This window comes from Hyperoodon ampullatus, assembly GCF_949752795.1.
Source record: "Hyperoodon ampullatus genome assembly, chromosome: 6".
In the NCBI taxonomy this organism is placed as follows: domain Eukaryota; kingdom Metazoa; phylum Chordata; class Mammalia; order Artiodactyla; family Ziphiidae; genus Hyperoodon; species Hyperoodon ampullatus.
Genome location: NC_136919.1, coordinates 88,504,832 through 88,530,309, shown reverse-complemented (window position 1 = coordinate 88,530,309; position 25,478 = coordinate 88,504,832). Strand labels below are relative to the sequence as shown.

General features: G+C 41.1%; 2 protein-coding genes and 1 long non-coding RNA gene across 3 annotated transcripts in view; 2 read left to right on the top strand and 1 right to left on the bottom strand.

The window, feature by feature from the left end:
* Positions 1 to 1,005: 1,005 nt before the first annotated feature.
* Positions 1,006 to 1,776, top strand: LOC307054527 (triosephosphate isomerase-like; the record flags this gene model as incomplete). The annotated part of the gene is made up of 1 exon (XM_079706265.1): positions 1,006 to 1,776. Exon 1 carries the CDS (start codon positions 1,027 to 1,029, stop codon positions 1,774 to 1,776), a length of 750 nt encoding a protein of 249 aa, XP_079562391.1. The 5' UTR covers positions 1,006 to 1,026.
* Positions 1,777 to 12,898: 11,122 nt separating this feature from the next.
* On the top strand, positions 12,899 to 14,518 carry LOC307054845 (heat shock protein 75 kDa, mitochondrial-like; the record flags this gene model as incomplete). The annotated part of the gene is made up of 2 exons (XM_079706719.1): positions 12,899 to 13,783; positions 14,009 to 14,518. 2 exons carry the CDS (start codon positions 12,899 to 12,901, stop codon positions 14,516 to 14,518), a joined length of 1,395 nt encoding a protein of 464 aa, XP_079562845.1.
* Positions 14,519 to 23,420: 8,902 nt separating this feature from the next.
* LOC307055145 overlaps positions 23,421 to 25,478 on the bottom strand; it is a 68,362-nt gene continuing 66,304 nt past the window's right edge. Inside the window, exon 4 of the long non-coding RNA XR_013810968.1 lies at positions 23,421 to 24,514. This is a non-coding gene — a long non-coding RNA (uncharacterized lncRNA). The remainder of the gene's footprint in view (positions 24,515 to 25,478) is intronic.

The following is a 25,478-nucleotide window of genomic DNA, read 5'->3' as shown; positions in this document are numbered from 1 at the left end:
TTGATGCAATGGTGCTAAATTTTATTTGAAAAATAAAATGTGGGGAAAAAAGCAAATCTTTGCCACACAAAAAAAGTAAATACATAAATAAGGAGCAAAGCAGAGGACTTGGCTTATCAAATATTAAAATCCATTAGAAAGCTACTAGATTCAAAACAACAGGGCATTTTTGCTAGAATTTGTAGTCAGACTGACGGACGAGAATAAAAGGCCAGAAATAGACTCAAAGTTAAATAAAAATTTAGTGTATAACAGTGTTGTCACCTCAAATCATTGGAGAAAGGTTGGATTAAACTATAAATAATATTGAGAAAGCTGGCCAACCATTTTAGGAAAAATAAAGTTCAAAACATTGTCTCACACCTCTTGCCAAAAAATTTCCAATCAGAAACAACCATACAGCGCTTCCCTGGTAGCGCAGTGGTTAAGAATCCGCCTGCCAATGCAGGGGACACGGGTTCGAGCCCTGGTTTGGGAAGATCCCACATGCCGTAGAGCAACTAAGCCCATGCGCCACAACTACTGAGCCTGAGCTCTAGAGCCCACGAGCCACAATTACTGAGCCTGCGCTCTAGAGCCCACGTGCCACACTACTGAAGCCCGCGCACCTAGAGCCCATGCTCTGCAACAAGAGAAGCCACCACAATGAGAAGCCTGCGCACCACAACGAAGAGTAGCCCCCGCTCGCCGCAACTAGTGAAAGCCTGCACACAGCAACAAAGACCCAACGCAGCCAAAAATAAAATTAATTAATTAATTATTTTAAAAAATTAAAAAAAAACCTAACTATACAGGGAGTTCCCTGGTAGCATACTGGTTAGGATTCCAGGCTTTCACTGCCATGGCCCTGGTTCAGTCCCTGGCCAGGGAACTGAGATCCCCTAAGCTGTGCAGCGTGGCCAAAAAAAAAAAAAAAAACCTATATATCATCTATACATCATGAAACCACAACAATATTAAAAGAAATTATATGTGATCAAGAGTTCTATATCGGCTCGTGACCTTCAGTGTGCCGGATTCAGCACAATGGCGCCCTCCAGGAAGTTCTTCGTTGGGGGGAACTGGAAGATGAACGGGCGGAAGAACAATCTGGGGGAGCTCATCAACACTCTGAACGCGGCCAAGGTGCCGGCCGACACGGAGGTGGTTTGCGCACCCCCCACCGTCTACATTGACTTCGCCCGGCAGAAGCTAGATCCCAAGATTGCAGTGTCTGCACAGAACTGCTACAAAGTGGCTAACGGGGCCTTTACGGGGGAGATCAGCCCTGGCATGATCAAAGACTGTGGAGCCACGTGGGTGGTCCTGGGGCACTCGGAGAGAAGGCACGTCTTTGGGGAGTCAGATGAGCTGATTGGGCAGAAGGTGGCTCACGCCCTGGCAGAGGGACTTGGAGTAATTGCCTGCACTGGGGAGAAGCTAGATGAGAGGGAAGCTGGCATCACTGAGAAGGTCGTTTTTGAGCAAACCAAGGTCATCGCAGATAATGTGAAGGACTGGGGCAAGGTTGTCCTGGCCTATGAGCCTGTGTGGGCCATTGGTACTGGCAAGACTGCGACACCCCAACAGGCCCAGGAAGTACATGAAAAGCTCCGGGGATGGCTTAAGTCCAACATCTCTGATGCAGTGGCTCATAGCACCCGCATCATTTATGGGGGTTCTATGACTGGGGCAACCTGCAAGGAGCTGGCAAGCCAGCCTGACGTGGATGGCTTCCTTGTGGGGGGCGCTTCCCTCAAGCCTGAATTCGTGGACATCATCAATGCCAAACATTAAGCCCTGCCCGTCTCTGCTACCCTTCCTGCTGAGACAGGGACTAGGTAGCTCAGAAGCCCAGTAACTGTATTGCCCCCTGACCTTCGCACGTGCTTCTGATGGTGTCACTTGCTGCCTCTTGTGGCCTAATCCAAAGTGTACCTCTTCCTTTACCGTTTACACCCTACCCTGTAATGGTTGGGACCAGGCCACTCCCGCTTCCACTTACTGTATCATTTGGAACTCAACCTGTCACCAAGGTGGCTTTAGCTTGGCTGAGAGGTGGGAGGGGTGTTTGCTTATGGGTCCCCTCAGTCCCCAGTGAAGGCAGGAGCAAGAACCGGTCCTGTCGCATCTCACGCCATGAGGTCGGGCTGAGAGAAAGCCCTGTCCTCTGCTGAGGCCGGGGTGCTGCTCCCTCCCACGGTGCCAATGCCTGTGTGTGTTGTGTCTGTGAGCAGTCCCGCGTGTGTGGGAAATAAGCACCTGGCACTAAAAAAAAAAAAAAGAGTTCTATATCAAGTAAATCTTCTGAAGAAACTAAGACAGAAAGAGGTACAAGTAGAAAAAATATAGAAAGATGTTCCAGATCATTCGTGAAAGCAAAATAATTTGAATGGCTTTCAAAAGGAAATTATTTAAGTACATTATAGTACATCCATATCACAGAATAATACAAAGCCACCAAAAATGATGTAGCTGTGTATTTATTCATTTAGAAAAATGCTCACAGTCTATTAAATAAAAAGACAAATCATCAAACAGAATTATATTATAATCTAATTTGTATATATGTGTGTATAATCATAGAAGAAAGTCTAGAAGGATGCACACTGGGTTTTCATTTGGTAATAGGATTTGGCAATTTAACAAGAAACTATTACTTTTGTATTGGAGATAAAATATGAAAGACTTTGCATTTGGAAAAAAAATAAGATTAGGTTGGCAGGAGTTTGAAATGGGACTGGAGTAAAGACAGCTAATGATAATTTAGGAGGTTGCTGCAAAAGTCCTGGTGATAGCAGATGAGAACCAGAAGAGACAAGGACGATAAAGCTGAATCTGAAAAGCATTTGGGTGGTAGAAGATGTCAGGACTTGGTGGTCAGCTGGGCTTTTGTTACTGGGCTGTCATTTAGGATGCCTATAACTTAATAAATGGATCATTAATAAAGAAGGAGGATACCACTGTATGGTAGGGTAGGTGGGCAAACCAACAGTTCTACCTTTAGATATAAATTGCAGGACAGTATGGAAGAGCTGTCCAGCAGGCAACTGGAAATAAGAAGCTGGAGACTGAGACATGGAGTTTATTAGTATGAGGGTACTGGTAGAAACCATAATCTGGTCTGTAAAAGCACCTGTAATGCTCCAGGGAAAATGACCACTGGGTCCACACTGCTTCTAGAGCTCTTATCCTAGACTACATTTTCCAAATTATGTGGGATTTTATTTCCTGAAATCCTAATCATCCAAATCCCCTGTATCATTAGGATTCCGACACTATCACAGTCTGGGTTAAGTAACCGCCCATCTCTGCTCTTTAAATTTTCACTGGCTTTCCATTTCATTTAGAACAAAATCCAAACTCTTGGCCAGGATCTACCAGCCCTACATGATCCAGACTGCTGCTATTCCCATTACGCACTATGATCTTGCCATTCTGGTCTTCTTTCTGATCCTTGAACACACCGAGTTCTTTCCCATTTCAGAGCTTTGCACATGCTCTTCCCTTTGCCAGGAAGGCTCTTCTTTGCCTTGTCTCGTGACTGGCTCCTTATCTTTCAGACCTCAGCTCAAATGTCACTCCCTCCAAGGGTTATTCCCCGACCTCCATTTCTAAAGAACCACTCTCCCTTACATGCACTGGCATGCCACTCAACCACGTCACTGCATCTTATTTCCTTTATAGAACTTAACCTCTACTCAACATTATTTCGTTACTTGTTTATTGTCAATCTTTCCTTCTAGAATGTAAGCTCCATAAGACAGGTCATGTCAATCCAGCACCTATAGTGGAGCCCAATACACAACCACATAGCAGGCTTTCAAACCTGTGGAATAGTTGTAGAATGATACAATGTGGAATGAATGAAGGATTGAGGCATTTCCAGTAAGTAGCTCTAGATTTGCAGTCAGAATGCAACACAACCTTGGCTAAGTCAACCTCAATTTCCATATCTCTAAAATGTGGCCAAAAAATGTTTACTCTGCTTATGCATTAGGATTATCATGAGACTTTGATTCTTCATTCATTCATCATCAAATATTTCCCAAGTACCTTCTATGTGTTATGTACTATGCTCATTGCTGTGTTCACAGCTATGAATAAGAAGTTGAGTCTAATGGCTGAGACAGTTATGTTTAGAGGCAATTATGAATGGTACGGCTATTATAAAAAAGACCAAGCACAGGGTGCCATAAGAGCACATAGGAGAGGCACCAGATTCATCCTCAGGGAATCAAGGAAGGGTGAGTATCAGTGGAAATCAACTTGGCAAGGAGAAGGCGGGGAGATGGGTAGTCAGAGAGAGAGAAAATAGTCTAGACAGAGGAAACAACATGTGCAAAGGCCCAGAGGCAAACAAGGACAGGGCATACTGATGAACTGCATGTCACTCAGGATGGCTGAGACTAGAAAGAAGGAGTGGTGGCACAATTCAAGGCTAGAGCTCTAAAGAGAGTCCAGGTCACGATGGGCCTATGCACCAGCATGGACAGTTTGGAGAACTTTGGCAGGACCAAAACAAAGGAGGCAGTGGTAAAGGGGGGAGGGTGATTAGGGCATTCCAGAGATGAGTCTGGAAATAGGGAGAAGCCCAATCAGAGAGAATTTTGGATGCCATGTTTAGGAGTTAGACTCTATGCTACAGGTGATGGGGAGCTACTAAAGAGCTTTAAGTGGGGCAATGGCCACTCCAGCATGGAGAAAAATTGGAGCAAGACAAAATAAGGGACTCAGAGTTGTTCATTAAACCAAGTGAGAAGTAATGGGTGGCTTGAATTAAGAGTGATGAGGGTAGGGGCTTCCCTGGTGGCACAGTGGTTGAGAATCTGCCTGCTAATGCAGGGGACACGGGTTCGAGCCCTGGTCTGGGAGGATCCCACATGCCGCGGAGCAACTTGGCCCATGAGCCACAACTACTGAGCCTGCACATCTGGAACCTGTGCTCCGCAACAAGAGAGGCCGCGATAGTGAGAGGTCCGCGCACCGCGATGAAGAGTGGCCCCCGCTTGCCACAACTAGAGAAAGCCCTCGCACAGAAATGAAGACCCAACACAGCAATAATTAATTAATTAATTAATAAACTCCTACCTCCAACATCTTCTTTAAAAAAAAAAAAAGAGTGATGAGGGTGATGAATCAAAGAGATACTTAGGAAAGAGATTTGATGTGACTGTCAAACCATGTTTGGAGGGGGGTGGGGATCAGCACGTTGAGGGATTCCACTGGTAAGTTTTTATTAACAGCAGTCTTCCTAACTCAGTGAAAAGAGAATTAATGGATAGAATTTCCTTAATATTAAGATCTTGTATACATTTTTCCTAAATTTTGGATTCTGTTCCTGATTATAACTACCTGGCTCAAAAGAATTCTATGCTTAGTGATTGTTTGAGATGGGGGTCAAACTAACAGAAAGCAGACTCTAAGACAGTTTAGTATGCAGGATGTTTATTAAGGAGTGTCCTTGGGATCAACACCTGTGGAAGGGAAGTGGACACAGGACTGGATAAGGCAGAAATCAAGCACAGTATGGGCCCCATGACAACCCTGGACAATCTCACAAGGAACTCTGGAGCTAAACTGGCCTCCAGAGTTGTCCCATGCTGGACCGAAATGGCCAGTCCTTAATGCTCATCTCAATCAGTCACTGGATATAGGCCACCCTGAGAAGGGCAAAACTTTAAGGAAGGCAGTTTTCTGCAGGTGAGGTAATCCCTGAAGGGGCCAGTAACTAAGGCTGTCCACAGACCACAACCCCGGCAGCTGAGTCAATAGGTTCTTCATTGAAGGGAGATCTGGGCAGGGGCACCTGCATGTCACAAGGTGATTATAAGTCTGTTATCTCAATACATCAAGGCCTTCGGGGGACACCCTGACAGCTCAGAAATATGCCACCCTGAGCAAGTGTGAGAACTTCTTCCCTTCCTACATTCTTTTTTTTTTTTTTTTTTTTTTTGTGGTACGCGGGCCTCTCACTGTTGTGGCCTCTCCCGTTGTGGAGCACAGGCTCCAGACATGCAGGCTCAGCGGCCATGGCTCACAGGCCCAGCTGCTCCACGGCATGTGGGATCTTCCCGGACCAGGGCACGAACCCGTGTCCCCTGAATCAGCAGGCGGACTCTCAACCACTGCGCCACCAGGGAAGCCCTCCTACATTCTTTTAACACGCATTTATTGAGTATAATTTTTATGTCAGGCACAGTGTTAGGCATTGGGTCAACAACACAGGAACAGCCTTCATGGAAATGATAATGCAATGAGGGAAACAGTTTTTTGTTTGTTTGTTTGTTTGTTTTTTTGCGATATGCGGGCCTCTCACTGTTGTGGCCTCTCCCATTGCGGAGCACGGGCTCTGGACGCGCAGGCTCAGCAGCCATGACTCACGTGCCCAGCCGCTCCGCGGCATGCGGGATCCTCCCGGATCGGGGCACAAACCCGTGTCCCCTGCATCGGCAGGCGGACTCTCAACCACTGCGCCACCAGGGAAGCCCGAAACAGTTTTTTAGTAAGAAAAATATTGTACAATTAAACACGGTACTTTCCCAAAGAGGATGAAAATGAAAGGAAATGGAAAACGTGGGTAAATGGAAGGAGTCTCATTATACAGAGGGCCCAGGGAAAGCCCCTCTACAGGCCACCTACATCCCTTGGCTTGTGGCCCTTTCATCTTCAAAGCCTCCAATGTGGCATTTTCTCTTTTCTCTGACCTCTGCTTCTGTCCCTTATCTTCTCACTCAAACTCTATTTCTGTCCAATTCATGTTAAAGGCCCTGTAATTACCTCAGGCCCACACAGATAATCCAAGATAATCTCCCCATTGCAAAATCCTTAACCTAATTACATCTGCAAAGTCCTTTTGCTATGCAATGTAACATATTCACAGGTTTTGGGGATTAGAGTGTGGACAGCCTTAGGGGGCCATTACTCAGCCTACCACACTCAACTTCCTCATCTTTAAAACGGGTATAATAATAGGACCACCTCATACATTTGTTGAGAAAATGAAATTCAAATCAAATGCTAAGAGCGCTGCCTGGCACAAAGAAAACCCTCAATAAATGTGAGCAGCTATTTGGATCATGTGGATCTCTTTATCTATGCTATCCCCTCCATCACTAGTGTTTCTGCCTTAGTTCAGTCCCTCCTCATTTTAACTTTCCATAATCATCTGCTGTCTTCAGTTTTGCCTCCTTATACACACATCCCTAGACGCCCACCTCCCCACCCTCCATACCACCACCAGAGGGGAACCACAGTGATCACATTTCATTGATTCATTCACTCAGTGAAGACGTATGGGTGTCCATTTTGAACCATTCACCTGCCATGACTGTCTCCATGGCCAATTCCTGTGTCAGCTGGACATCTTGAGCCAGGTATTGAGTCTTGTTTATCTATTTACCCCAGTATTTTACAGTGCTGAGCTACAGTAGGTGCTCCATAAGGCCTATTGAATGAGTTAATGAATAGATGGATCTAGTTAAAGCACTCTGTAGTTCTCTGATTCTATAAGGGTAGGAGCCCTATTAAATTCTCATCACAGGAACACATTTGAATTATTTTTAAAGCAGCTGAGGTGCTGTAAAAATTTATGCTGGAGCTCAGTGCATCCTGGAGACGCATATCTGTGCCTGCACACCTCCAGAGGCCTCCTTAGCCAGAACTGCACAGGGACAATGGGGTGGAGAGGGCATCTGGGTAAACTGTCAAACAGGTAGGCTTTAGAGCAGATGCTTCTTTGGAGATTTTAGAAAGGAGAATCAAGTGACCCTGTGATGTGGCTACTATTTTGGTTAAGATATATTTTCTCTCTTTCAGTGTAATCTCATTTCCTCTCCACCACCAAAAAAAAAACCCCACATAAGATACTGAGAAGGGCCCTTCTCTATGCTTCCCATTCAAGAGTGCCTGCCAAACCAATTAATACCTCCTGAATGTTATCTCCCTGCTATGTTAATGTTATGTTAATAAATGCAATTAAGATAACATTCAGGAGGTGTTAATTGGTTTGGCAGATGTACATGAATAAGAAGCACAGATATTTTGCTTTCCCTATTTATGGAGGCAGGAAGTGACACAAAGTTGGACAAAAGGAAACTTAATTTGCCTCATCTCTTTTGATACCCCTTAGGCCTCTTCTGTTAAGTAATATACGGGATTCTTAAAAATGCAAATTTAGATGGTATTACAAAGATGAAGATCATCAAATATTGCAAAAACACTGAAATTGTCTTTGGCCACAGGAATTAACTACATGGTGTTTACTCTCTTTAAAACACTATATATGCCATATATATATATATATATACACACACACACACACACACATACATACACACACTCTCTCAAAAGTGTCTATAGCATATATGCAAATAAGCTCTCATGTTAATCTATGAAGCAGATTGTTTCACAGGACTAATACCTAGACTATTCTTGATGTGATTAGTTATTTAATATATTCCAGTGACTTAATGTTCTTTTATTCTAACTTACAACAAGATGGCAGCTTTTACTTTTTATGCTTAGAAATCACATATATATACACATATATATATGCTAATGTACCTTACTTAGCAAAACAGAGGTTTTCTCTGAAATTTATATTTATACAAATATATTTGTATAAATATTTGTATAAATTTCTGTAGTCTTGAAGCAAAGAGATCTTACATTGTACTACCATCAAGATCACTGTGTTCATTTCTGGAACCTGGCATTTGCCAGCACATCACATGGCCTTTGGCAGACTTAGTCTTCCCAGGACCTTATTAGGACACACCTATGATAAGAGCCCCTCTAAGAGCTGAGATCTGAGAGCATGTCAGAGCACAGACCCATTAGGGTTCCTTCCAGTCCTGGAGGGCAAATTATCAGAGTCTACTTTGTGAACAAAATGGTCAGAACTAAACTAAAACATTAGTCTTCAACCTGGACTTCAAAACAAATTGGAAGTACATTACCTCAATTCTAAGACACCATCTTCGGTAAAATGCACCAGCTCTTTAATAAGGGTTTTCCAGAGGGGGAAACAGGAGAAGAGGAAAGAGAATGAAGAAAAGGAGAAAGACCCCAATAAATTTTATATTTACTGCAAGATCGAAGTCCAATTCCAGAAATGCTAAAGTGTGCCTCTCAAATGAAAGAATATCAGGCATCCCCTAGAAATACAGGTAACAGTACATAGCTAGAACATAGCCACTGCTTTGTTTCCAGTGGATTGTTTGGAGCCAATACCTGTTGCATAATTCCAGAAAGCTTACCAATCCTTTAGAAATACATGCATGTTTCTTTGCTAAATGCCCATCTGCAGCCCTTAATTGTCCCTTCATCACTTTTGGCAATGTAATTTCCTTGGACCTTACATACAAAATAATGGGACTGTTCCTAGCTTTCAATCTGTGAGTATGGTAATTTCTTAAGTGATAAGGGGTCACTACTGCTCGCCAGTGACAACAGCTGAAGACTGTTATGAAATACTCTTCTAACCTGTGTGTGTGTGTGCACAAATATGTGATAGAATCATTGTGGTTCAAATTCTTTAGGTTTTAGAATCTTGGCTCCCCTCCAGCCTAAGGAGGTGGAGGAACACTCCTGACCTCAGTGACACTGACTCAGTGTTTTGGGACAGTCCCCACCATGGCTCTAGGCTTTGGTTGACTCTGGCATGGCAGTGAAGTGTTGACACAGATTTGACTGAGAAGCCATTTCTAGATCATTCCGTGTACCTTTGAGGGGAGGGTTGCTCACAGTGGGCACCTCTAAGCACACTGCCCCAAGAGCTCAGAAGGCTGCTCAAAGATGGGATCATGCAATAAAATCTCATTCTCAAAGCAGCGTACTCTGACCCAGGGTTGGCAAGCATTTTCAGTTAAAAAAAAAATAAAAGCAAGTTATACTCACTTTAAATTATTCCTGGGTAAAATTATTGCACTTATATTATGTGGCAGAGATTGCAAATAGATTATATCTGAGTATAATAGGCTGAATTGTGTCCTTCCAAAATTCATATGTTGAAGCCTAACCCCCAGTACCTCAGAATGTGACTTTATTTGGAGACAGGGTCTTTAAAGAGATAATTAAGCTAAAGTGAGGCCATTAGGGTAGACCCTAATCCAATCTGACTGGTGTCCTTATACGAAGAGGAAATTTGAACACACAAAAGAAGCACCAGGGATGTACATGCACAGATGAAAGGCCACATGAGGACCCAGCAAGAAGGTGGCCATATGCAAGCCAAAGCAAGAGGTCTCAGAAGAAACCAAACCTGCCAACGCTTTCATCTTGGACTTGCACTCTCCAGAACTGTGAGAAATAAATTTCTGTTGCTTAAGTCATGAAGTCAGTGGTATTTTGTCATGGCAGCTCTAGGAAACTATTACACTGAGTGATTGCTCTTGGTTGCCTTAAGCACAATGTTAGAAAGGGTTCTGGAGTGGCAAACACGGGCATGGGAAGAGGAGTAGTAGAACACATGCCGATTTAGCCATCCTTACTCCATGGGGTGGAATTGAGAAGCTTGACTACCTGTAAAATGTTTATTGTCATTCATGACACATGGCAACCAATGAATAATTTTAGCTGTAAATATTATTATTTTAAGTTTAAACATTTCTTCAATGAATAGGTCATTCAATGAATAGTGTGTAAATCTTCAACACACAGGATATTTGGTCAGTGAGAATAATATCACACAGGCACACACCCAGTTTCTTCAGGGTGCTGTAGTCAACCATTCTACCCCACTAAGCATGGAAAACCACTGCTTTTTTTCCTCCCTCCCTGTAGCTTCAGCTTGTCCAGAATGACATATAAATGGAGTTGCATCATATGTAACTTTTTGAATTTGGCTTCTGTCATTTAGCAGAATGACTTTGAGATTCATCCAAGTTGTTGCATGTAACCAATAGTTCATTCTTTTTATGCTGAGTAGTATTCCATGGCATGGACGTACCTCAGTTTGATTATCCATTCACTCATTAAAGGACATTTGGGTTGTTTCAGATTTGAGCAATTTTGAATGAAGCTGCTACAGGTTTTTGTGTGAATTTAAGTCTTCAGTTCTCTAGGGTAAATACCCAAAAGTGGGATAGATGGATCATATGGTAAGTGTATGTTTAATTTTATAAGAAACTGTCAAGCTGTTTTTCAGAGTGGCTGTACCATTTTGCATTCTCATAGCAATGTATGAGAGTTTCAGTTGCTCCACAACTTCAAGACCTTGTATTGTCAGTTGTTTGTTTTTAATTTTAGTAACTCTAATAGGTATGTAGTTTATCACATGATTTTAATTTGTCTTTCCCTAATGACTACTACCTAATGATGCTGAGAATCTTTCCATGTACTTACTTTGCCATCAATATGTCTTCTTAGACGAAGTATCTGTTGAAATTTTTTGCTTTTTTGAAAACCGGTTTGTTGTTTTCTTATTGTTGACTTTGGAAAGTTCTTTATATATTCTAAGTACAAGGCCTTTGTCAAACATATGATTTGCAAATATTTTCCCCCAACCTGTGACTTGTCTTTTCATTCTCTTAACAGTAACTTTGACAATGTATAAGTCTTTAACTGTGATAAGTTTAATTTATCAATTTTTCTTATATAAATCTTGCTTTTATTATATCTAAGAATTCTCTGCCTAACTCAGGCCCACAAAGATTTTTTCCCAGGTTTTCTTTAAAAGTCTTATACCTTTATGTTTTGCATTTAGTTCTGTTACCCACTTTGAGTTAATTGTGTACAAAATGTGAAGTACAGGTCAAGGTTCATTTTTTTTTTGCACATGGATGTTCAGTTGTTCAGCACCATTTTTTTTTTCAGTCTCTAAATATTTTTTTTATTGGAGTATAGTTGCTTTACAATGTTGTGTTAGTTTCTGCTGTACAGCAAAGTGAATCAGCTATACGTATACATATATCCCCTACATTTTGGATTTCCTTCCCATTTAGGTCACCACAGAGCACTTAGTAGAGTGCCCTGTGCTATAAAGTAGGTTCTCATTAGTCATCTATTTTATACATAGTATCAATAGTGTATATATGTCAATCCCAATCTCCCAATTCATCCCACCCCACCTTTCCCCCACCTTGGTGTCCACACATTTGTTCTCTATGTCTGTGTCTCTATTTCTGCTTTGCAAATCGGTCCATCTATAACATTTTTCTAGATTCCACATATATGCATTAATATACGATATTTGTTTTTCTCTTTCTGACTTACCTCACTCTGTATGACAGTCTCTAGGTCCATCCACGTCTCTGCAAATGGCACGATTTCATTCCTTTTTATGGCTGAGTAATATTCCATTGTATATATGTACCACATCTTCTTTATCCATTCCTCTGTTGAGGGACATTTAGGTTGCTTCTGTGTCCTGGCTATTGTAAATAGTGCTGCAAATGAACACTGGGGTGTTCAGCACCATTTTTTTTTTTTTTTTTTGCAGTACGCGGGCCTCTCACTGTTGCGGTCTCTCCCGTTGCAGAGCACAGGCTCTGGATGCGCAGACTCAGCGGCCATGGCTCATGGGCCCAGCCGCTCCGCGGCATGTGGGATCTTCCCAGACCGGGTCACGAACCCTCATCCCCTGCATCAGCAAGCAGACTCCCAACCACTGCGCCACCAGGGAAGCCCTTCAGCACCATTTTTTGAAGAGACTATCCTTTCTCCATGGAATTGCCTTTGTATCTTGTTCAAAACTCAACTGACCACAATTCTGTGAGTTCATTTCTCAAGTCTCTATTCCATTCCATTGATCTGTATGTCTATATTTTCATCACTATCTCATTGTCATAATAACTGTAGCTTTACAGTAAGTATTGATAACAAGTGGTATGAGTCTCCCAACTTTGTTCATTTGCAAAATTTTATTGGATATGCACCTTTGCCTTTCCATATAAATTTAAAAAATCAGTTTGCAGACATGGCTCGCCAACTGTGGACACTGCTGCTGTGGGGCTGCCGGCTGCGGGCCGCAGCACTGGTGGCGGCCCGGGGAGGACAACCAGTTCTGTGTCCTTGGAGGCCCCCAGCCCAGTCCTGGAGTCCCAGGCAAAGCCTGGCTTCAAGTTCCCACGATGGATGGCCGTTCAGCTCCCAGACTACTGAGGAGCATCAGGAGGAGCCTCTGCACTCCCTCAGCAGCAGCTCAGAGACCGTGCCGGGTTCTGTTTCCAAACATGAGCTCCAGGCTGAGACAAAGAAGCTTCTGGACATCGTTGCCCGTTCCTTGTACTCAGAAAAAGAGGTGTTTATACAGGAGCTGATCTCCAACGCTAGTGACGCCTTGGAAAAGCTGCGTCATAAGCTGGTGTCTGAAGGTCAGACGCTGCCAGAAATGGAGATTCACTTGCAGACTGACACCGAGAAAGGCACCATCACGATCCAGGACACTGGCATCGGGATGACACAGGAGGAGCTGGTGTCCAACCTGGGAACGACTGCCAGGTCGGGGTGGAAGGCCTTTTTGGACGCGCCTCAGAGGCAGGCAGAGGCCAGAAGCAAGATCATCAGCCAGTTCGGAGTGGGTTTCTACTTGGCCTTCATGGTGGCTGACAGAGTCGAGGTCTATTCTCGCTTGGTGGACGCGGGCAGCCCTGGGTACCAGTGGCTTTCAGAGGGCTCTGGGGTGTTTGAAATTGCCGAAGCCTCAGGAGTAAGAACCGGGACCAAAATCATCATCCACCTCACAGCAGAGAGCAGAGAATTCACCAGCGAAGCTCGGGTTGGAGATGTGGTGACAAAGTACAGCAACTTTGTCAGCTTCCCCTTGTACCTGAACGGAAGGTGCATTAATAATACCCTGCAGGGCTTCCCTGGTGGCGCAGTGGTTGGGAGTCTGCCTGCCGATGCAGGGGACACGGGTTCGTGCCCCGGTCCGGGAGGATCCCACATGCCGCGGAGCGGCTGGGCCCGTGAGCCATGGCCGCTGAGCCTGCGCGTCCGGAGCCTGTGCTCCACAACGGGAGAGGCCACAGCAGTGAGAGGCCCGCGTATAGCAAAAAAATAAAAAAATAATAATAATACCCTGCAGGCCATCTGGCAGATGGACCCCAAGGATGTGGGTGAGACGCAGCATGAGGAATTCTACCGCTACATCGTTCAGGCCCATGACAAGCCCCGCTACACCCTGCACTACAAGACAGATGCACTGCTCAACATCCGCAGCATCTTCTACATGCCGGAAATGAAACCAACCATATCTGACGTGAGCCGGGAGCTGGGCTCCAGTATCTCACTGTACAGCCGCCAGGTCCTCATCCAGACCAAGATGGGGGCCACCCGGCACTTCCTGCGCATGCAGCAGCTGGCCAAGCCCCAGGAGGAGCGCGCTCAGCTGCTGCAGCCCACGCTGGAGATCAACCCCAGGCACAGGCTCATCAAGAAGCTCAATCAGCTGAGAGACAGCGAGCCTGACCTGGCCCAGCTGCTGGTGGATCAGATCTACGAGAACGCCATGATCACAGCAGGGCTCAACGATGACCTGCGACCCATGGTGAGCCGCCTGAACCACCTGCTTGTCAAGGCCCTGGACCGACACTGACAGCTGTGAAAGCCCCAGGTCCTCCTGCACTGTTAGGGCTGCAGGAGAGGGGACAGATGGAACCGTGGGACAAGGTAGCCTGAGACAGTCATGGCGGGGGGGCAGGGGTGGGGGTTGGGACGATGACACAGGAAGGACTGGATGCTGCCGATGAGAACACCTGCTTTTGAGCTTTATTTACTTAAAAAAAAATCAGTTTGCCAATAAATGCAAACATACTTGCCAGGATTTTTATTGGAATTGGACCAAATACATAGATCAAAAAGAGGAGAATTGACATCTTAAGTGTACTGAGTCTTCTAATCCATGAATAGTCTTCTTTTTATTCATTTTATCAGTGTTTTATAGTTTTAAGCATACAGATCCTGATAAATTTATACCCAAACATTTATTTATTGATTTGGGGCACTATTATAAATGGTACATATTTTCAATTTTTTTTTTTTTTTTTTTTTTTTTTTTTTTTTTTGCGGTACGTGGGCCTCTCACTGTCGTGGCCTCTCCCGTCGCGGAGCACAGGCTCCGGACGCACAGGCTCAGCGGCCATGGCTCACGGGCCCAGCCACTCCGCGGCATGTGGGATCCTCCCAGACCGGGGCACGAACCCGTGTCCCCTGCAACGGCAGGCGGACCCCCAACCACTGTGCCACCAGGGAAGCCCCCATATTTTCAATTTTGATTTCCAATTGTTACTGTCATTACAGGCATACCTCAGCAATATTGTGGGTTTTGTTCCAGACCAACCAAGCCAAATGTCGAGATAAAGCGAGTCACATAATTTTTTTTATTCCCAGTGCATATAAAAGTTATGTTTACACTATCCTGAAGTCTATTAGGTTGGCAATAGCATTATGTCTAAAAAAACAAATACATACCTTAATTTTAAAATACATTAGTGCTGGGCTTCCCTGGTGGCGCAGTGGTTAAGAATCTGCCTGCCAATGCAGGGGACACGGGTTCTAGCCCTGGTCCACGAAGATCCCACATGCTGCGGAGCAACTAAGCCTGCATGCCACAACTACTGAGCCTGTGCTCTAGAGCCCGCAAGCCACAACTACTGAAGCCCATGCACCTAGAGCCCATGCCCCACAACAAGAGAAGCCACTGCAGTGAGAAGCGCTCACACCGCAACAAAGAGTAGCCCCTGCTCGCCACAACTAGAGAAAGCCCGTGAGCAGCAGCGAAGACCCAACACAGCCAAAAATAAAAAATTAAAAATAAATAAATAAAAATACATTAGTGCTAAAGAATATTAATCATGATTTAAGCCTTCAGCAAGTCTTAATAGTAACATCAAAAATCACTAATCACAGATCACCATAACAAATATAATAATGAAAAAGTTTGACATGTTGTGAGAATTACCGAAATGTGACACAGAGACATGAAGTGAGCAAAAAATGGCATTGACAGACTTGCTCAACACAGGGATGCCACAAACCTTCAATTTGTAGAAAACGCAGTATGTGTGATAGACAATAAGTGAAGTTCAATAAAACAAGATATTCCTTTATATAGGAATACAATTGCTTTTTGCATTTTAATCTCATAGCTTGAGACCTTACCAAACTCACTTTTAAGTGCTAGGAGCATTTTTGTAGATTCTTTGAGACCTTCTTCTTAGGTAGTAAAGTCATCCAGAAAGTTTTATTTTCCATTCTGAATGCCCTTCCTTTTTCTTGCCTTGTTGCACTGGCTAAGAGTTCCATTATGAATGTTGAGTAGAAGTGGTAAGGAAGACATACCTACCTCATTAAATATAACGTTGGCTACAAGATTCTATAGATATCCTTAATCATGTAAAACAAGTTCCCTTTTATTCCTAGAGTACTGATAATTTTATCATGAATAAATGTTGAATTATATCAAAAGTTTTTTCTGCAAGTATTAAAATAATCAAGTGATTTTTCTTCTTTTGCCTGCTAATGTAGTAAATTACAATAATACATCGACTGTTAAAACAACCTAGCATTCCCAGGATAAACCCTATTTTGTTGTAATGTACATTTTTACATATGACTGGATTCCATTTGCAATTATTTTGTTGAGAATTGGAGCATCTATGTTCATGAAGATCTATAGTTTTCTTGTATTGTCTTTGTTTTGGTATCACGTAATTCTGGCTTCATAAAATGAGCTGGGAAGTGTCCTGCCCTCTTTTATTTTCTGGAAGGGGTTGTATATAATTGTTATAATTTCTTCCATAAATGTTTGGTATGATTCACCAGTTAAATGACTTGGGCCTGGAGTTTTCTTTCTAAGAAAGTTTGTAACTACAAATTAAATTTCTCTCATAGAAATCAAACTATTCATGTAATTTATTTCTTCATGAATTTTGTAATTTCTGTTTTTCAAGGAATTGGTACATTTCATCTATGTTGTCATATTTATGGACATAGAATTGTTCATAATATTCCCTTATTATACCTTCAGTATCTCTAGGGTTTGTAGTGATACCCTCTCTTTCATTCTTGAGATTGGAAATTTATGGCATCTCTCTCTTTCCTTTTCTTGGTCATCTGCCCAGATATTTATCTTTTTTATTATTATTTCAAAGAACTAGATTTTAGTTATATTAATTTTCTATAATGTTCGTTTTCAATTTCATTGATTTCTGTTCTTTGTAATTTTTTTTCTGCTGGTTTTGAGTTTAGTTTGTCCTTTTTTTAGTTTCTTAAAGTGAAAACATAGATTATTGATTTGAGGCCTTTCTTCTTTTCTAATGTAAGCATTTTTAGCACCATAAATTTTCCTCTAAGCACTGTTTTAGCTGCACAGATTTTAGTATGTTAACTTTCATTCAGTTCAAAATATCTTAAAATTTCCTAGGAGGTTTCTTTACAAGTATATTTTTAGTTTCTAAATATTGGGAGTTTTCCATATATTTCTATAATTGTAGTTTAATTTTTCTATGACCAGAAAACATACTTTGTATGATCTCAATTCTTTTAAAATTGTTCAGGTTTGTTTTATGGCCCAGGATATGGTATATCTTGGTGAATGTTCCTTGTGCACTTGAAAAGAATGTGTATTCGGCTGTTGTTGTGTTTAGAGTTCTACAAAAGTCAAATAGTTGATAATGTTGTTCAGATCTTCTATATACCTGCTGGTTTTCTGTCTACTTGTATTGATTACTGAGAGGATTTTGAGGTCTCTAAGTATAATAGATTTGCACATTTCTCCATTCAATTTTATCAGGTTTTCTTGTGTATCTTGAAGCTCTGCTTTTAGGTGTACACTATTAGGATTGTTATATCTTCTTGCCAAGCTGACATTTCTTATCAGTATATAATGTCCTTGGTATTTTTCCTTGATCTGATATTAATAAAGCCACTCCAGCTTTCTTTTTATTAGTATTTATATTGTATACATGCTTGCATTACTTTGTTTTAAACTTGTTTATATTCTATAGTCAGGTCCTGTATTATCTTTTTTAACCCTGTCTTTTAATTAATGTGGTTGGAAGATATACATTTAATGAAATCATTAATTTATTTGGACTAAGGTCTACCATTTATTTTGTTTGTCCTCTCTGTGTTGTTACTCTGTCTTCCCTTTTCTGCATTTTATTGGATCTTAAAATATTTTTAGTATTTTACCTATTGGCTTTTTATTATATCTTTCTGTAAAATTATTTTAGAGTTTGCTCTGGGAATTACAATATGCGTACCTAACTTTTCAGTTTACTTAGAATTCACATTTTACCACTTCAAGTGAAATGTAAAAGTCTTACAACCATATTGTCCCTCTAGCCTTCCCCTTCACGTTGCGATTGTCATACATATTACATCTACTTATGTTGAAAACCCCATCAGACATATTATAATTTTTGCCATTGATAGTCATAATTATCTTAAAGAATTTAAGTAGAAAAAAATATTATATTCTATTTATCCAGATATTTATCATGTATATTACTTTTTCTGTCATACTTTTCTGCATCTCAATTACCATTCACTTAAAGTCAAGTCCAAAACTTGGGTGTCATCTTTTATTCTCTTGTCCTCACACTCCATGTCCAATTCATTAGCAAGCTAGCTCCACTTGCAAAAGTATATCTTGAATATGTCTACTTCTCTCCTTCAAATTCATGGCACCCCAGTCTAGGCCATCATCATTTCTTACCTGTGTAATGGTAACAATCTCCTGACTGATCTCTCCTTCCACTCAGTCCCTGTTCATGCCATTTCTCAAACAGCAGCCAAAGTGTGTTTTTTGTTTGTTTTGTTTTAATTAATTAATTAATTAATTAATATTTTTAATAGAAATTTATTGGAGTATAATTGCTTCACAATACCGTGTTAGTTTCTGCTGCACAACAAAGTAAATCAGCCATATGCATACACATGTCCCCATATCCTCTCCCTCTTGAGCCTCCCTCCCATCCTCCCTATCCCACCTCTCTAGGTCATTGCAAAGCACCAAGCCCATCTCCCTGTGCTTTGCTTCTGCTTCCCACCAGTCAACTATTTTACATTCAGTAGTGTATATATGTCGATGCTACTCTCACTTCGCCCCAGATTCGGCCTCCCACCTCATGTCATCAAGTCCATTCTCTACGTCTACCTCTTTATTCCTGTCCTGCAACTAGGTTCATCAGTACCATTTTTTTTTTTTTAGATTCCATATATATGCGTTAGCATACAGTATTTGTTTTTCTCTTTCTGACTTACTTCATTCTGTATGACAGACACTAGGTTCATCCACCTCACTACAAGTAACTCAATTTTGCTTCTTTTTATGGCTGAGTAATATTCCATTATATATATGTGCCACATCTTCTTTATCCATTCATCTGTTGATGGACATTGAAGTTGGTTCCATGTCCTACCTATTGTAAATAGTGCTGCAATAGAACACTGTGGTGCATGTCTCTTTTTGAATTACGTTTTTTTCAGGGTATATGCCCAGTAGTGGGATTGCTGGCTCATATGGTAGTTCTATTTTTAGTTTTTTAAAAAACCTCCATATTCTTTTCCATAGTAGTTGTATCAATTTACATTCCCACCAACAGTGCAGGAGGGCTCCCTTTGCACCACACCCTTTCCAGCATTTATTGTTTCTAGATTTTTTTTGATAATAGCCATTCTGACTGGCATGAGGTGATACCTCATTGTAGTTTTGATGTGCATTTCTCTAATAATTAGTGATGTTGAGCATCTTTTTATGTGCCTCTTGGCCATCTGTATGTCTTCCTTGGTGAAATGTCTATTTAGGTCTTCCACCCATTTTTTAATTGGATTGTTTGTTTTTTTTGATATTGAGCTCCATGACCTGTTTGTATATTTTGGAGATTAATCCTTTGTCTGTTGTTTCATTTGAAAATATTTTCTCCCATTCTGAGGGTTCTTTTTGTCTTGTTTATGGTTTCCTTTGCTGTGCAAGAGCTTTTAAGTTTAATTAAGCCACATTTGTTTATTTTTGTTTTTATTTCTGTTACTCTAGGAGGTGGGTCAAAAAAGATCTTGCTGTGGTTTATGTCAAAGAGTGTTTTTCCTATGTTTTCCTCTAAAAGTTTTATAGTGTCTGGTCGTACATTTAAGTCTTTAATCCATTTGGAGTTTATTTTTGTATATGGTGTTAGGGAGTGTTCTAATTTCATTCTCTTACATGTAGTGTCCAGGTTTCTCAGCAACACTTATTGAAGAGGCTATCTTTTCTCCATTGTATGTTCTTGCCTCCTTTGTCATAAATTAGGTGCCCCTAGGTGCATGGGTATACCTCTGGGCTTTCTACCCTGTTCCATTGATCTGTATTTCTGTTTTTGTGCCAGTACCATACTGTCTTGATTACTATAGCTTTGTGGTATAGTTTGAAGTCAGGGAGCCTGATTCCTCCAACTCCATTTTTCTTTCTCAAGATTGCTTTGGCTATTTGGGGTCTTTGGTGTTTCCATACAAATTGTAAGATTTTTTGTTTTAATTCTGTGGAAAATGCCATTGGTAATTTGATAGGGATTGCATTGACTCTGTAGATTGCTTTGGGCAGTATAGTCATTTTCACAATATTGATTCTTCCAATCCAAGAACATGGCATATTTCTCCATCTGTTTATGTCACCTTTGATTTCTTTCATCAGTGTTTTATAGTTTTCTGAGTACAAGTCTTTCGCCTCCTTAGGCAGGTTTATTTTATTTTATTTTATTTTTTGCGGTACGCGGGCCTCTCACTGTTGTGGCCTCTCCCGTTGCGGAGCACAGGCTCCGGACGCGCAGGCTCAGCGGCCATGGCTCACGGGCCCAGCCGCTCCGCGGCATGTGGGATCCTCCCAGACCGGGGCGCGAACCCGTTTCCCCTGCATCGGCAGGCGGACTCTCAACCACTGCGCCACCAGGGAAGCCCCCTTAGGCAGGTTTATTCCTAGGTATTTTATTCTTTTTGTTGCAATGGTAAATGGGAGTGTTTCCTTAATTTCCCCTTTTGAGTTTTCATTGTTGGTATATAGGACTACCAGAGATTTCGGTGCATTAATTTTGTATCCTGCAACCTTACCAAATTCACTGATTAGTTCTAGTAGTTTTCTGGTGGCATCTTTAGGATTTCCTATGTAGAGTTTCATGTCATTGGCAAGTATGACAATTTTACTTTTTCCTTTCCAATTTGTATTCCTTTTATTTCTTTTTCTTCTCTGATTGCTGTGGCTAGGACTTCCAGAACTATGTTGAATAAGAGTGGTGAGAGTGGACATCCTTGTCTTGTTCCTGATCCTAGTGGAAATGCTTTCAGTTTTTCACCATTGAGTATGATGCTTGCTGTGGGTTTGTCATATATGGCCTTATTTTGTTGAAGTCAGTTCCCTCTATGCCCATTTCCTGGAGAGTTTTTATCATAAATGGGTGTTGAATTTTTTCAAAAGCTTTTTCTGCATCTATTGAGATGATCATATGTTTTTTATTCCTTAATTTGTTAACGTGGTGTATCACACTGATGGATTTGCATATATTGAAGAATCCTTGCATCTCTGGGCTAAATCTCACTTGATCATGATGTATGATCCTTTTAATGTGCTGTTAGATTCTGTTTGCTAGTATTTTGTTCAGGATTTTTGCATCTACGTTCATCAGTGATATTGGTCTATAATTTTTTTGTGATATCTTTTTCTGGTTTTGGAATCAGGGTGATGGTGGCTTCATAGAATGAATTTGCGAGGGTTTCTCCCTCTACAGTTTTTTGGAAGAGTTTGACAAGGATCAGTGTTAGCTCTTCTCTAAATGTTTGATAGAATTCACCTGTGAAGCCATCTGGTCCTGGACTTTTGTTTGTTGGAAGATTTTTAATTACGGTTTCAATTTCATTACTTGTGATAGGTCTGTTTTTATTTTCTAATTCTTCCTGGTTCAGTCTTGGAAAATTGCACCTTTCTGAGAATTTGTCCATTTCTTCAAGGTTGTCCATTTTATTGGCATATATAGTTGTTTGTAGTAGTCTCTTATAATCCTTTGTATTTCTGCTGTGTCAGTTGTGATTTCTCCCTTTTCATTTCTAATTTTATTATTTTTATTTTTTATGTATTTATTTTTTAAAAATTATTTATTTATTTATATTTATTTTTGGCTGTGTTGGGTCTTCGTTTCTGTGCAAGGGCGTTCTCCAGTTGCGGCGAGCGGGGGCCACTCTTCATTGTAGTGCGTGGGCCTCTCACTATTGCGGCCACTCCCATTGCTGAGCACAGGCTCCAGACGCGCAGGCTCAGTAGTTGTGGCTCACGGGCTTAGCTGCTCCGCGGCATGTGGGATCTTCCCAGGCCAGGGCTCAAACCCGTGTCCCCTGCACTGGCAGGCAGACTCCCAACCACTGCCCCTCCAGGGAAGCCCCTCTAATTTTATTGATTTGCGTCCTCTCCCTTTTTTTCTTGATGAGTCTGGCTAAGAGTTTATCAATTTTGTTTATCTTCTCAAAGAACCAGCTTTTAGTTTTATTGATCTTTGTTATTATTTTCTTCATTTCTATTTCATTTATTTCTGCTCTGATCTTTATGATTTCTTTCCTTCTTCTGACTTTGGGTTTTCTTTGTTCTTCTTTCTCTAGTTGTTTTAAGTGTGGGGTTAGATTGTTTATTTGAGATTTTTCTTGTTTCTTGAGGTGAGATTGAATTGCTATAAACTTCCCTCTTAGAACTGCTTTTGCTGTGGTTTTGGGTCGTCGTGTTTTCACTGTCATTTGTTTCTATGTACTTTTTAATTAATTCTTTGATTTCTTCAGTGATCTCTTGGTTATTTAGTAGCACACTGTTTATCCTCCATGTACTTGTGTTTTTTACAGTTTTTTTCCTGTAGTTGATTTCCAATCTCATAGCGTTGTGGTCAGAAAAGATGCTTGATATGATTTTAATTTTCTTAAATTTTCCGAGCCTTGATTTGTGACCCAAGATGTCATCTATCCTGTAGAATGTTCCATGTGCACTTGAAAGCAAGTGTATTCTGCCACTTTTGGGTGGAATATTCTATAAATATCAATTAGATATATCTGGTCTATTATGTCATTTAAAGGTTGTGTTTCCTTATTTATTTTGTTTGGATGATCTGTCCATTGGTGTAAGTGGGGTGTTAAAGTCCCCTACTATTATTGTGTTACTGTCGATTTCTCCTTTCATGGTTGTTAGCATTTGCCTTATGTATGGAGGTGCTCCTATGCTGGGTGCATAAGCATTTAGAATTGTTATATCTTCTTCTTGGATTGATCCTTTGATCATTAGGTAGTGTCTTCCTTATCTCTCATAACAGTCTTTATTTTAAAGTCTATTTTATCTGATATGAGTATTGCTACTCCAGCTTTCTTTTGATTTCCATTTTCAGGGAGTATCTTTTTCCATCCCTTCACTTTCAGTCTGTATGTGTCCCTAGGTCTGAAGTGGGTCTCCTGTAGACAGCATATATATGGGTCTTGTTTTTGTATTCATTCAGCCAGTCTGTGTCTTTTGGTTGGGGCATTTAATCCATTTACATGCAAGGTTATTATCAATATGTATGTTCCTATTACCATTTTCTTAATTGTTTGGGGTTTGTTTTTGTGGGTCTTTTTCTTCTCTTGTGTTTCCACTTAGAGAAGTTTCTTTAGCACTTGTTGTAAAGCTGGTTTGGTGGTGCTGAATTCTCTTAGCTTTTGTTTGTCTGAAAAGTTTTTGACTTCTCCATTGAATTTGAATGAGATTCTTGCTGGGTAGAGTAATCTTGGTTATATGTTTTCTCTTTCATCACTTTAAGTATATCCTGCCACTCCCTTCTGGCCTGCAGAGATTCCACTGAAAAATCAGCTGATAACCTTATGGGGATTCCTTTGTATGTTATTTTTTGTTTTTCCCTTGTTGCTTTTAATATTTTTTCTTTGAATTTAATTTTTGTTAGTTTGATTAATATGTTCCTTGGTGTGTTTTTCCTAGGGTTTATCCTGTATTGGACTCTCTGTGCTTTCTGGACTTGGGTGACTACTTCCTTTCCCATGTTAGGGAAGTTTTCCACTATAATCTCTTCAAATATTTTCCCAGACCCTTTCTTTTTCTCTTCTTCTTCTGAGACCCATATAATTTGAATGTTGGTGCATTTAGTGTTGTCCCAGAGGTCTCTGAGATTGTTTTCAATTCTTTTCATTCTTTTTTCTTTATTCTGTTCCTTGGCAGTTATTTCCACCATAACTGGATCCATGTTTACTTTTAAAACTTTGAAATGTTTTGGATCCCATGTGCACCCACCTTCCATTTTATTCCTCTCCCTTGACCCCAGAATTAAGCCCTAAATTAAATTTGATGTTTATCACTCCCATACATGTCTTCCTACTTTTACTATATATGTATGTCTGCTCAGGCTGATATAACAAAATACCACAGACTGGGTAGTTTAAACAACAGAAATTTATTTTCTCAAACTTCTGGATGCTGGACACCCAAGATCAAGGCACCAGCAGAGTTGGGGTTTGTTGATTCCTCTTGTCCTGGCTTATAGACACCCATTTTCTTGCTGTGTCCTACATGGCCTTTCTTCTGTGCTTGTGCATGCGCATACTAGATGGAGAGGAGGAGGAGAGGGAGAGAGAGATCTCTAGTGTCTCTGCCTCTTTTTATAAGGATTACCAGTCCTTTCAAATTAGAACTCTACCTTAAAGATTTCATTTAACCTTAATAAATTCCTTAAGGGTTCTATCTCCAAATATAGTCACATTGAGGTGTTAGGGCTTCAACATATGAATTGTAGGGGACATAATTCAATCTATAACAGTATGGATCCTTAAAAATTGATAGATAGATAGATAGATAGACAGACAGACACTGTGGTAAAAGATGATATAAGCATATATATTTACCTCAACTAATGAAACCTAAGGAAATTGCTACTGGTAATTTTCCATTTAATAGTTGTGCTTTCCTCAACCAAACCCCCTAATTTTATCAATCCTGTTTTCACTAATGTTTCCAAACTCTAAGAAAAATCTGGGTGAGTCTAAGTTACAAAGTAGAAAAGTCATCTCTGAGACTTGATAATATACAATGTGATAAAAATTATGTATTTTATATTCTTCATCTTTATATCCATATACCTTAAGTCTCTCTTGTGTGAAACAAGTATTATGTAATTATAATAATTAAAATTAAAATGTTGTTTTGAGATGAAGACAAGAATTTTATCTCCTAGCTTTTTAATAAAAAGCATTTCTTGGGAGTTCCCTGGTGGTCCAGTGGTTAGGACACAGTGCTTTCACTGCTGTGGCCTGGGTTCAATCCCTGGTTGGGGAACTAAGGTCCTGCAAGCCACATGGCAAAAAAAAAAAAAAAAAAAAAAATTAAGAAAAAGCATTTCTTTTTGAAAAAACAATCCTTTATTAAAAATTATGTAGAGGGCTTCCCTGGTGGCACAGTGGTTGAGAGTCCACCTGCCGATGCAGGGGACACAGGTTTGTGCCTCGGTCTGGGAAGATCCCACACGCCGCGGAGCGGCTGGGCCCGTGAGCCATGGCTGCTGAGCCTGCGC